The 13550-nt window shown below is 48.6% G+C and overlaps 1 protein-coding gene across 1 annotated transcript in view; it reads right to left on the minus strand.

Moving 5' to 3' along the window:
• The window catches only part of SEC13 (SEC13 homolog, nuclear pore and COPII coat complex component), a 35398-nt gene extending 21983 nt beyond the window's left edge, over positions 1 to 13415 (minus strand). Inside the window, exons 1-5 of the mRNA XM_005896111.3 lie at positions 13301 to 13415; positions 10771 to 10815; positions 8468 to 8583; positions 5776 to 5927; positions 5293 to 5426 (exon numbers count right to left, since the gene is read on the minus strand). Coding sequence (XP_005896173.2) covers positions 5293 to 5426; positions 5776 to 5927; positions 8468 to 8583; positions 10771 to 10815; positions 13301 to 13303 — 450 coding nt within the window. The 5' untranslated portion in view covers positions 13304 to 13415. The remainder of the gene's footprint in view (positions 1 to 5292; positions 5427 to 5775; positions 5928 to 8467; positions 8584 to 10770; positions 10816 to 13300) is intronic.
• Between the last annotated feature and the right edge of the window lie 135 nt (positions 13416 to 13550).

Genomic DNA, 13550 nt, shown 5'->3' on the forward strand with positions numbered 1-13550 from the left:
CCCCAAGCTCACAGATACAAAGAACACATTGGTGGTTTCCAGAGGTGCTGATGAGGGATTAGCAAAACGGGTGAAAAGAGGTCAAAAGGCACAAACTTTCACTTATAACAGCCTGCAGGCTCCAATGCCGGGACATCTGAGGCCAAACAATCACTTATAACAGCCTGCAGGCTCCAATGCCGGGACAGCTGAGGCCAAACAATCACTTATAGCAGCCTGCAGGCTCCAATGCCGGGACATCTGAGGCCAAACAACCAGCAGGGCAGGAATACAGCCCCACTTATCAGCAGACAGGCTGCCTCAAGCCTTCCTGAGCCCACAGCTGACCCTGCCCACCAGGGGGACAAGACCCAGCTCCATGCACCAGTGAGTAGGAGCCAGTCCCTCCCACCAAGAGGTCTGCAGAAGTCTGTGAGACCAGCCTCCTCCACCAGGGGCAGACAGAAGAAGAACCTGCACCCTGCAGCACAGAAACCAGTCACAGAGAGCTGGGCAGAATGAGACAGCAGGGCATGTTCCAGACGGAGAAACACGACACAGCCCCAGAGCCACAGCTAAGTGAAGTAGAGACAGGCAATCCACTCCAAAAAGAACTCAGGGTAATGACAGTAAAAATGTTTTAAGGTCTTGGAAAAAGAATGGAGGCACAGACTAAGACGACACAAGAAATGTTTAATAAAAAGCTAGAGAATCTAAAGAACAAAGAGAGATGAAAAACACAATAAGTGAAGGGAAAAACACACTAGCAGGACTCAGCAGCAGAATCAGGAACGCAGAAGACTGGACAAGTGAGCTGCGAGACGGAATGGGGGGAGTCACGGCCGTGAAGAAGAATGAAAAGAAAGGAAGACCTTCATCATAACATTAAACACACAACAGTCACATTATAGGGGTCCCAGAAGCAAAGAGAAAGGACCTGAGAAAATATTTGAAAAGATAATAGTTGAAACTTCCCTAATATGGGAAAGAAAATAGTTACTGAAGTGCAGGAAGCAGAATCCCAGGCAGGATAACCCAAGGGGGAAAAGGCTGAGACACGTAGGAATCAAATTGACAAAGAGTAAACAGAGAAAATATTAAAAGCAGCAAGGGAAAAGCAACAAGTAGCATACTGGAATTTCCATAAGGTTAGCAGCTGGTTTCTCAGCAGAAACTCTACAGGCCAGAAGGGGGCGGCACAATATATTTCAAGTGATGGAAGGGAAGAACCTGCGACCAATAATAACCAGCAAGGCTCCATTTAGACGCTCGAAGGAGAAATCAAAAGCTTTACAGACAAGCAAAAGCTGAGAGAATTCAGCACCATGAGACCAGCTTTGCAACAAATGTTAAAGGACTTTTTCCAGGCAGGGCGAAAAAAGGTCCCATCTAGAAACAAGAAAACTATGAATGGAAAAACTCACTGGTAAAGGGAAACATAAAGGTAGGAAATCATCCACAGAAATATGGTATCAAAATCAACAATCGTGAGAGTACAAATGCAAAATATTGGAAATGCATTTAAAATGAAAAGACCAGCAATTTAAAACAATCTTTTTCTATATAGACTACTATATCAAAACCTCATCGTAACCACAAACTGAAAATCTACAGTAGATGCACAATATAAATAAGAAAAAGGAATCCAAACACAGCACTAAAGTTAGTCATCAAATCCCAAGAGATCGAAAGAGGAAAGCCCTACAAAAACAAGCCCACAACAATGAGCAAAATGGCAGTAACAACATACATATCAATAATTACTGTAGACATACACAGATTAAATGCTCCAACCAAGACAGACTGGCCGAATGGATACAAATCTTCAGGTGTAAAATAAGCATCTGACGGGGACGTGATGCACAGCGTGGTGACTAGTTAATACCTCCACTAAAAAGTGATTAAAAACAGTAAATTATCGGTAAAAAGAGAATGAACGCATCTGCCATCTCCAAGCTTACAGTCTGCCTCTGGCCCCCCAAGCTCAGCAACCACCAGCCTGCAGTCACTGGAGTTCGCTTTTGCGTACTGTGGAATCAGAGTATGTACCTTTTGACTAAGTTTTCTCCACTCAGCATTTTAAAATTCATTTATCTTGTATCAGTAGTCATTTCTTTTAATTGCTAGGTAACATTTCTACTGCCTCACAGTTTGTTGGCCCACTCACCTGCCGATTCACATTTGGGTTATTTCCTAAATATCTGGCGAGTAAAGCTGCTGAGTCTGTGTGAACTTGAAAGTCAGTTTCGCTAAGTTAAATCCTTGGCTCGCACACTCTTTCGAGCGTTGTAAATGCGTTCTCCATTTTCTCTTGCATGATCATTGCCGTTGAGAAGTCTGATGATGGTCTGTTTCCCCTGTAAATCACATGGTCCTTTTGCCTAGATGCCTGAAGGATTTGTTTTAAAAGCCAGTAATTTCACTATTCTTAGGTCTTTGGCTTGTGATTCTGGGTTGATATTCTTAAATATAAGGTATACTCTCTCAAGATGTAGTTTCAAAGAGAGTTTTTGAATTTTAAGGTAGTTTTTCTTTAATCAATTTTTAGTATTTGTTCTGACTTCTTCTGGACTCCTAATATTCACATTTGATCTTGGCCTGTCTTCACTTTTTGTTAAAATCTATTTATAGCTTCATCTTGGGGGGATTTCCCCTTCTTTTCACACTGTTTATCTTACGGCATTATCTATTGTTTATTTGTTCTTACACTCCTAAATTTAGTCTTTATTTATAATTTTAAATTTCTTGAGTCCTGTCACTTCATTTTTTCTGAATTTTTCTAATTTTCATTTATGCTATTTTTTTGTCTTTTGTCATTTTAAAAGAAGTCTTTTCAGCTTGATTTGAAATACATGACAACTGGTTCAGTTTTTGTGGGTGTGTCTTTCTCTCACTGTCTGTAAGGGTCTATTCCACATATTCTTTCTTTCTTAAAGGAAAATTTTGTATGTGATTCACTTAAATACTTCTCTGGTATTTTTATGTGAAATTAGTTTTCCTGATGGTGAGGTTCAGGAAAGCCTCCCTAAGTTCAGAAGTCTCTTTCTGTGTAGTGTTAACAAACGTGACACTTGCTTTGGGGATTTCAAGGCTGTGTTCCTCTCGCCCACTCTGGTCTACATGCTTCATTCTGTCTCTCTCTCTGGCTCTGCGTCCCTCTGCTCAAGAGGGGCACTGCCGTGGAAGCAAGCCCAGCGGGTCGCAAGGGCCGGATTTCCCCAAGCCCCTTTTTAGTCTTTCTTCTTGTGGGTTCCCTGCACTCACATAGTATGAGACAGTGCAAGCCCACTCCCCCGGTCAGTTCTCCAAAGAAGATACACAAATGGCCAGTAAGCATGTGAAAAGGTGCCTAACGTCATTAGTCATTGGAGAAATGCAAATGAAAACCGCAAGGAGGTACTACTTTACACGCACTGGGATGGCTATCATCAAAAAGAAAAGGAATGTTGGCAAGGATGTAGAGAAACTGAAGCCCTCATACACTGCTAGCAGGAATGTAAAATGGTGCAGTTAATTTGGATAACAGTTTAGCAGTACTTCAAAAAATTAAACGGAGCTTCCCTTACTTGGCAGTTTCACACCCAGGTAGTTACCCAAAAAAATTAAAACCACAAACTTATACACAAATGTCTGTAACAGTGTTATTCATAATGACCGCTAACTGATGAATAAAAATGAAATAAATGCAAAATAAAATGTGTGTGTGTGTGTGTGTGTGTGTATATATATATATTCACACAATAGAATATCATTCAGTCATAAAAAAGGAACGAAACAGTGATATATGCTATGATGTGGATGAAACTTGGATAAACCTTGAAAACAAGCTAAGTGAGAGCAGTCAGTCTTCTGTGGACTGTACTGCATAATTCCATTTACAGGCAATGTCCATAGGCAATATGCAATATCCACTGGCAATGTCCAGTGGGCAAATTCACAGTCAGAAGGTAGACTAGGGTTGCTTAGGGCCCGGGGGGGTGGGGTGGAGAGTGACTGCTAATGGGGTTTCTTATTGGGGTGATGAGAATGGTCTGGGTATTAGTGGTGAGAGTTGTACAACTTTGTGAGTATAGTAAAAACTATCGAACTCTATTTTTTAAAAGGGTGAATTTTCTTGAGTTTAAAATGTTACGAACAGTGAGCACCTCCTGCCCTTTGTGGGTACTCCGCAGGTGCCACTGGAAGGCGCTGCTCACCACTTACCTCCTCTCTTGCTCGCATGCCAATACCACGCAGTCTTGGTGCTGTATTTATTTGGTCCATCCCTCTTCACTTGTATTTTTGAGTTCATGGAAATACCTTTTTAACAGTTCTGCTGTTAACTACTGCTCAGAAAATTTTGGTTTTGCTACCTAAGTTGCTCTGTTGGTTTCTATGCAGAGATGTGGAAGAGACTCAAGCACTATGATGTCATTCCCTGCCATCTTTCCAGAAGCCTCTAGGCCTATTCAATTTTATGTTAGTCAGCAGATGTGGGTCACAGGGTCCCAAGTAACAAGAGCCACAGACAGGCTCTTGGGGCCCTGAAGGCTGGGCAGGCTGTGGATTCCCAGGATCTGAGAACTGCGAAAGTACAGGGTTAGACTTGGGGCTGCTGCCTTCCGTCTGGATAGCTTTCAGAAGCGCTAGGGCCATCAAGGCTGGACGGCCGTGTAGACAAGAGGTACACGGATTCCAGTGGTCTAACCCCAGCACGGTACCTCCTCTAAGTCAGTTATCTGAGCCTTACGTATCTATTCACAAAATGAGAACAGGACTGGTGACCTCAGGCATCTGTACAATTGTTAGTTTTTTGATTCACAAACATCTGTGAGGATTACATGACATACACTAGAGGCTCAAGAAATGTGAGCCCTCCCACCCCTGTTCAGTGCTTCCGTGACTGTTTCAACCTTACACAGGAAGCAGAGAACTACTTCCTATGATGCTTTTTGTAACACCAATCAGTTCCAGGGCTCCCAATGGTCACTGCAGGCCATGTCAACTTGCGGTGTGCACAGCAAGGGTGGCAGGTGGGCAGGCTACTGCTGCCACCCTGCCAGTGCCCTGGCCCTCCCTGACTTGAAGGAACCAGTGCCAGCACTGCCCTGGGCTGAATGAGGCAGGTGCAGCCTGGCCTCCCTGGATGTAGCCTCTGTCTGGCTTTGGCACAAAGAGGCTCAGACCTGCTCTCCCAACAGTGTCTGCTCAGCAGCCCTCCTGTGGCCCACCGCACAGCAGGGACACCGCTCCTGCCCTTCTCTAAGGAGTGAATAGCAGACACGTGGTGAGGCCGCAGAGCGGCCCCTACCCGCAGGCAGGGTGTGGACTTACGGTGTGAGCATTGTTGATCTTCTTTACTTCCCACTGGCCCAGCCCGGTGTAGGTCAGCAGGGAGATGGCCCCGTCCGAGCTGCCGCAGGCCAGGATGAGGCCGTAGTCGTGGGGAGCCCAGCATACGGAGTTTACTGCAGGGAGGAAGGAGGCACAGTGAGCAGACTTTCATGTCTGAGACTGTTTAACTAAATTTCTTAAAAAAAAAAAAAGGAAAATCGTAGGGATCACCACGGGGAAAGTTGAAAAACCCATCACCTACTAATATCATCGTCATCATAAACTAAAGCCTATCTTATAGTCTCAGAACAAAGACCAGCACTTAAAATGAATAAACCTTAAAGAAAAAACCAACCCACCAAGCTTACTACCTTGTCTTTGCTGTCCTTGTTGCGCTTTGTGCTGGCTTGAGTCTTAGGACCTTGCCTGCGCTGTGGACAGACCCTCCCGCCGCGGCCCCTGCCCCACCCGCCCGCACTGTACCTGACGAGTCGTGTCCTGTGTGCTCGTGGGTCTTCTCCCAGGTGCCATTCTCCTCTTTCCAGATGATGACTTTCCGGTCGTAGGAGCAGGACGCGAGTATATTGCCATACATGGGGTGGGCCCAGGCCACCTGCCACACGGGACCCTCATGGCTGCAGGCGAGAGGGCCAGAGGCTGTTCAGATGGGCAAAGGAAGGCAGGGCACTCTGCCGGCTGTTCAGATGGGTAAAGGAAGGCAGGGCACTCTGCCGGCTGTTCAGATGGGCAAAAGGAAGGCAGGGCGCTCTGCCGGCTGTTCAGATGGGTAAAGGAAGGCAGGGCACTCTGCCGGCTGTTCAGATGGGCAAAAGGAAGGCAGGGCGCTCTGCCGGCTGGTCAGATGGGCAAAAGGAAGGCAGGGCGCTCTGCTGGCCACTACTTTGGACAGAAGTGAATGGCTTCTCAGGAGAGAACTGCTGAAGAATTTCAAAAGGGATAGAGCTGAATAATGTCACTCCAAAAGGGACTTTCACTGGACAGTGAGGACCCTGAGGCTGAAAGCAAGTCAGCCCCTCTGTCCTGAGCCAGCAGAGCCCTTGAGGAGGCTATGCTCTTGAGCAGGCAGTAAATGTTTCATCTTAGTACTTTCAACTACTCTCTAACTTTTTCAAAAGGCAGGTCTCTCTCTTCCCTTCCCATCTCTGTGCGTTCACCTGGTCACTACCGTTTGAGCATGTGCCCTGTGCCAGGCTCTGTACTGGGTCTGTTGCTCAGAAGAGAGGGCACCCAGCACACAAGAGGTGGGCAGCACAAAGCAGATGGGACGGGCTCTTTCACACCCATTCTCTACTCACTAGCTGCCTGACTTCAGGTCAGGGCCGTTATCCTCTCTTTGGCTTGGTCTCTTGAGAGAGATGTCAGCGGGACTTCTTTCACATGGTGGTCATGAGGGAAATGTCTGTGATAACTCATTTAAGAGTTTGCAACAGTGCTTGGTACAAAAAAAGGAAAAAACACAGGTTCGACGCCTGTGGGCTGCTCCCTGCTCATCCATTCACCCGGGGCTGCGGACACTCAAGAGTCCACCTCCCTTAGCTGGGATGATGGTCCAGGCGCAGTCTCCACAAAGGAGCTGCTAACGAAACTCCTGGAGACTCATTGTCCTACAACTGGCATAGTGTTAACTGAGGGAGCAAAGAACGGGGGCACGAATTTACCCTCCAGTCTTTTACGTACTTTGAGCAGAAAGGACCAAGTGACAGTGGACAGTGTGTCCAAGCCAGTACTGGCGGCCAGGCCTCGCCCTGTGAGCTCTCAGCCAGCGGCCGTGGGGCGGGGAAGGCTGCACTGGGCTCCTCAGGCACGCAACTCCTGACACCCACGAGGAGGGCAATTTCTAGACCTGTCTTCCTAAACGGCTACTGACATGGCTGTGTTTTCTTTAATCCATTCACAGACATGCAGTGAGTACCCACTTGTCAGGGATTCTTAACCTCTCCTGTGTAGTCTGGTGAAGGCTAAGGTCCCTTCTCAGGATAATGAATAAAATACATAGAGCGAGGATTATACATGAAATCCATTTATACTGAAATCGTCATCAAAAGGTTAAAGAACAATTTACGTTATTAGTGATATATGTGCTTCTTTGTTAATACATTAAGTAACAAACTCCAGTGGCAAGTCTAATACCCATTCTAATTTCACAGGAGCGATGAGCACAAGTGCTTGAGAAAGCTACAACTGTAATGTGATATAAAAAATATCTGTGACTTCTTCTGGTAACAAAGTGACAGGTACTGGGGACTCTCCTGGTGGTCTAGTGGCCAAGACTCCGAGCTCCCACTGCAGGGGGCCTGGGTTCAATCCCTTGTCAGGCAACTAGATCCCACATGCCACAACTAAAGACCTGCATGTCCAAACAAAACAGAAGATCTCAGGTGGCACAACTAAGACCCAGTGAAGACAAATAAATATTAAAAAAAAAGTGACAGGTACCATGAATACTACTGTGATTCCTGGCCTATAGCCATAATTGAAGCAAATGCTGCACATCAGAGTCACTGAAAATAAAGATGTGATTTTCCCCTTCCCGAGTTCACCATCCCCTGAATTCTACCCACAGAACCCTTGGAGGTTCATGGAACCTGGATTAAGAACACTATCCATCTGAGGTAGTGAACTGAGAGGGAAAAACACAGTGTGGCCACAAAAAAGAAAACCAGGATCTCAAGAATCTCCACAGGGAGAAGGGTAAACCAAACATCTGTAAATACTCACTGAGTACCTGCCGGGACAAACAGGCCAAACAGTGGGATCCACATAATTACGATTATACTCTGAGTCACTTTAGATCATGTGTGCTGAACGTGTTTAAAAAGGAAAAGAAAAGGTCGTTTCCCACTTTTGAACACAGCAGTAGCCACTAAAGACCTGTGAGCAGGCACTGCCCAGGCAGACACTGCCCAGGCCTGGGTCGGGGGTGAGCAGGTGAAGATGGAGGGGTAACCTGACTCTCACCCCAGGGCTGCCTGTGGGCATCTGGGCGGCAGAGGTGGGATTGGCTCCTGGCCCATTAGCCCAGGACGCCTGCTGAGGCAGTCAGGTGGCCGGGACCAGGAATCCTCTCCACCAGCCACCCCAGGGGCTGTGCTGATCTGGGCTCTCAGCCCTTCCTGCCACATCTGCGGCTTTGTCCAGGGTTGGGGGCGCTTACCCCCTGAGGTCGGCGACGAGGATCTGCCCCCCGTTGCGCACATCGAATATCTTGACGGACCTGTCTGACGAGCAGGTTGCCAGGCGGGTGCCGTAGTAGTCCATCTGGGCGTCATGCTGCAGAGGGAGGACAGGACCTGAGATTAACTGAACCTCAGAGAATCATCACTATCCGGCAGGAACCTAGCTTGGTGACATTCTCACTTCTCTCACAGGCAACTTCCTTCTGAAAGGGACAAGAGAAACCACACCCAGCTGCTTTCAGACCCTTCACAGCACGGGGAAAGTCCTCCCAATCCCCATTGGCAGGGGGGTGTGGGAGGAAAGCTCGCGCAGCTTCTCTCTCCTTCCTCCCGCCCCACTGTGTTGAGGCTCCATATGCTACCAGGGAGGTTCGGCTCAGTGCCAGAACCCGGGGCTAACGCTGACTCAGAGAAGCAGGCCTCTGACCACCAGCGGGCCCCAGTGAGGTCCTCCACAAGGCACGTCTAGCCAGGACACAGGGTTCCATTCGGCCATTTAGGCCCCTTCCTCCACCCATGGCCCTGGATCCTCTGTGGACCTTTGTTCCTGGGTTTTTAGCTGACCTTTTCCCCAGTAGTGTGCCCAGGACCCCGAACTCTCCACCCAGCACTTCAGCGTCCTTGTCCATCTGGGCGATGGCTCCTCTGAGCCCACCTGCCTGCTGCCTCGCTGAACTGACTGGCCCTCCCGTTCGCTGGCCCTGCTATTCCAACGGATAACATGTCTTCCTCATTGTACCTCTGGGGTTTCAACTATCAGCTGTCATGCTGTGGTCATCAGGAGCAATTACATCCTTTCAAAGGGAAGCAATTATTCTGTCTGCTTAGACATTCCTTCCTCATCTCTCTACCCAAGGACGACATCCTGATTCCTCTTGGGAAGTCAAGCGTCCCCGCCACTCCAGGTCTTGGCTCCTCAGAAGGCAGGCAGGGCAGTGCTGAGACAGAGCTTCTCGGTAAGTGTGCTTCTGAAGCACTGCTCCTTCAGGCTGCCACACACTTTGGGAGGAAGCAGAGCACAGCACCAAGACTCCAATCCTATCTCAAGTTCTCTGCCGTGCAACCTCGGGAAAATGTCTTAATGCCCTGGAACCTTAGTTTCCTTTAAACGGAGCTGATAATGGCCTCAACTTCATGAAGGTTAAACGAGACACTGAAGAAGCAGTATTCAGCCGGGGGTGGGATGTGCCATGAGCATGCAGATGCTCCCCATTACTACCCTGTCTCATCTGTTCCCCAAGATGAACCCGCCCAGAGAGGGGGCACACCCATGGCATTTCCCATCTCAGCTACGAGAAAATCAAGGCTGGCTCAGAAAAGTTAACAGGTTGACGAGGGACCTCACATTGGATCATCTTAAAGTTAACAGATTGACTGGGGACCTCAGATTTGACGGTTTTACCCAGGTGCCACGCTGTCTCCAAGGATGACCACATCCAAGCAACCACTCGGAAGCCCAAAGGCAACAGCTGGAGGGAGGTGGTGAGCGCAGGACGCCTGGGACGCAGTGCTGTGGGCTGACTGACCTGGGTCTTGCTCAGGCTTCCTGCACTCCCTGCCCTGCATGAAGCAGAGTCTGCATCCTTTGCTGGAGACTGTAACCTCTGGACCTTCTCCCACAGCCCGGTCCTCGTACACTAAGCAGGTGTTCACCTCTCAGGACACACCCTGAGTTAATGCTTCTGGTTCAAAGGGCACCGTCTGGCCCGCCGTCTGTGGTGGTCCTACCTGGCTCTGCCTTTTTATTGAGTCATCTTCCTATTTCTTTCCTTCTTTTTTTTTTTTGGTCACATCACACAGCAGGCAGAACCTTTCCAACTAGGGATCAAACCTGTGTTCCCTGCATTGGAAGCATAGTCTTATGCTTCCAATGCAGGGAAGACTATGCTTCCAATAAGCCTAAGTCTGGACCACGAGAGAAGTCCTTATTTTTTCTTCTTTAATCCCCTTTTCAATGGGGCTAAGAAGTGACAGCAGGAGGAAGATAGGTGGGAAGACTATTTCAAACCTCTGCACCCACTTCCATCCCATTCCAGAGCCAGTTACTTTTTTGGCCAGGAGACTAAGCACCTTGAGCTGCAAACTGTTTCTGGGTTTCTCCTGACTTCGAGTGATCAGACTGTCACAGCCCTGTCAACTCAGAGGGCCTGCTTGGAGACTGACCATACCCCTGAGGTTACAGCCTGACTGGCAAAGGCTGCAGGGCCACACTGGATTAATAAATCATCAACAGAGATGCCCACATCCTCAGCATGTGAGGAAGGGCTAAAGGAATACTTACAATCATGTCCTCATGGGAAGTGTCCACAGTGTTAATCACTGACACCTAAAACCAAAGATATTGTTGGTAAATGAACTGATGGTAGTTAGAATGCAATCATTGCATTAAATCCACCACTTTTAAAGTTCTTGATAGCATCTGATCATTCATTCATTCACTAAAGATTCACTCTAAGTGCCTTCGTTGTGCCAAGCACTGTGCCAGGGACTGGAGATGTAGACCTAGAAAAGAGGTACTTCTTTCCCAGAGAAGTCTGTATGGAAGTAACTCCAACAAGGCAGGATGAATATTTTAATGGGGTTAGTACGGGCTATAGCAGTCTGAGGGGCTGGTGGTGGTGGACAAAAACCGGCTCAGATGAGGAGGAATTTGGCAGGTGGCTTCCCTGGTGGCTCAGACGGTAAAGAATCTGCCTGCAACGCAGGAGACCCGGGTTCGATCCCTGGACCAGGGAAGATACTCTGGAGAAGGGCATGGCAACCCACTCCAGTATTCTAGCCTGGACAATTCCATGGACAGAGGAGCTGCGGCCTATAGTCCATAGAGTTGCAAAGAGTTGGACAAGACTCAAGTGACCAACACATGGGAAAAAAGTACAGTCCAAGCAGAGGGAATAACATGAGCAAAGATGGGGGATAGTGGCACGGGAGGTCCTGGCTACGTTTGGGGGTGAAGAGGGACTCTGAGGGAGCTACAGCTGGACTATGGAGCAGCCTTCCTCAAGGACAGAGCCTCTGATGTTCCAGGCAGTTTTTTGCATAACAGGATTTTCACCTGAAGACTTTGATTAACTGATTCAATTGATTCTCTTGAGGCTGCTCCCTGGTTCACCACCTGTGACAGAGTCCAGTTCGCAGGGCTGGCTGGAGTACAGTTACCACACCTTCATATCCATTCTCTGAGGCTCAGCTCAAATTATGACCACACCCCGCCCCCAACACCGGGGCTTGAAGATTCCCAGATGTCCTGACTGGCCAGACTCCTCTGAATATCAACGCTGAATGTCTACACTTCAGACGCTTCCTTCTCCCAACTAGAAGGCGAGCTCCCCAGAGCCAGGGCTGGTGTCATCGACAGTTCTGCATCCTCTCACATCACCCAGCAGTGTTTTGCAACCAGAAGGAACTCAGTGACTATCTGCTGAATGAATAAGTCAATGAACAAAAATGGACAATTTGACTATGTTCCACCACTAGTCTCTCAAAACTCTTGGGATAGAAGAGAGACTGAAAAGGAGGTTTCAGACTGGAAACGATACTCTTCTTACCGTCTCCCCCATTTCTTTTCCCAGCACGAGTCCTGCAGGTTTAAAACCTGACCCGACTTTTCAGAAAGGAGAACGCCGGGAGAGGATGGTTGCAAAGCAGTGCAAAAGGGGCGCATCAAGCAAACACAATTTCTCTCATCAAAGCCTAGATGCCCGGTAAAGCAGGCCCCCACGATCCGCAAAGGCAAGAAAGGAAGAGAAAGAGAAGCCTACCTGCAGCAAGCTGCCTGGGCTATAAAGTGCTTTCATGTGTGCACTAGGAAAGCCAAAGGGCAGAGTTCACAGGAGCTGACTGAGGATATGAAGCCCAGAGAAGGGAAAACACCTGCTCCAGGGCTAGTCAAAAGTGGCGCTGGGAGAAGAGCCCCCACCTGCTATTAGTAATGCCTACCCCACAAAGCTTTCCACCCCACTAGGGTGCCTATCCAGGCGTCACATCCAGTTGCCTAAGTTAATGGCCCGATGCTGAGTACACAAGAACAAAACTTCCTGGTAGTTTCATACTAGTTCATCAGAGGACCCTGCAGATTACCAGCCTTTATTTTGAACCCACTTTCTGTCACCAACCAGGACTGATGAATAAGTGCGTGGTTTTTTTTTTTTTTTTTTAAGCTACTTAAAAAAAAAAAGTTCATCCTTTCGAGCACCTCAAGTTGTCTGGTCTTCACTGGGTAGTAAAAGACGGCCCTCAAAATAATTCACCTCTTCAGAACTGCTGAGTTAAAAACTCAGTTTTAAAAAAAGCTGAATGTCACGGCATAAGGACCCCAACTCTACTCAGTACCTACTCAGTAAGAGGCCAAGAAAAAACCCCAAGAAACTTAAAACCCAGTCTCCTGCAGAGCAAGGACCAAACCCAGCGTCCTGACTTGTGGGCTCACCCAGCTTTCCTCAAAAACCTAGGCACAGACATTTCCCCGAGAACACTGGCTTAACTGAATCGACTGCACGGGGCTGTGGGCAGGCTGAGATTAGGAACAATGCTTGGAACCCGCTAAGGGCTCAGAATACAGCGGCTCCTACGGTGTTTAGGATTTTGTTTTCAATTGTTGCGGGAGGAGAAGGAAAAGAAGGAGCAGGAGACGCGGCAGCTAGGCTGTCCGCAGAGTTCTGAGAGGTTCGCGGCCTCCCTCTGACCACCCCCCAGAGCCACCCCACTTCAAATCCGAAGCGGTGCGGGAGAACTGTACGGCCCCAGAATGGGGCTTGAACTTCAGCGCGGCGAGGACCCGGGAGGGCCGCGACCCCGACCCCAACACTTACCATGGTTGTAGCAGCAGCAGCGACTTCACGACTCAGACGTGGCAAGACCCGGCGTCGCCTCGGAACAGCTCACTTCCGGCGTCGGGCTGGAAGCCCGTCGGATCCCGACGCGGAGCCTCCGGGCAGCAGCAAGCTCCACTCGCACAAACGTTCCGTCCTCTTCTGAGCGCCACGGCTCCTCCCCTTCTCCGTGCGTAGCGCGCGAGACCAGAGCGGGGTGGGACTCTCGTTTCCATGGCGACCCAGACCC

This window comes from Bos mutus, chromosome 22, assembly GCF_027580195.1.
Source record: "Bos mutus isolate GX-2022 chromosome 22, NWIPB_WYAK_1.1, whole genome shotgun sequence".
In the NCBI taxonomy this organism is placed as follows: domain Eukaryota; kingdom Metazoa; phylum Chordata; class Mammalia; order Artiodactyla; family Bovidae; genus Bos; species Bos mutus.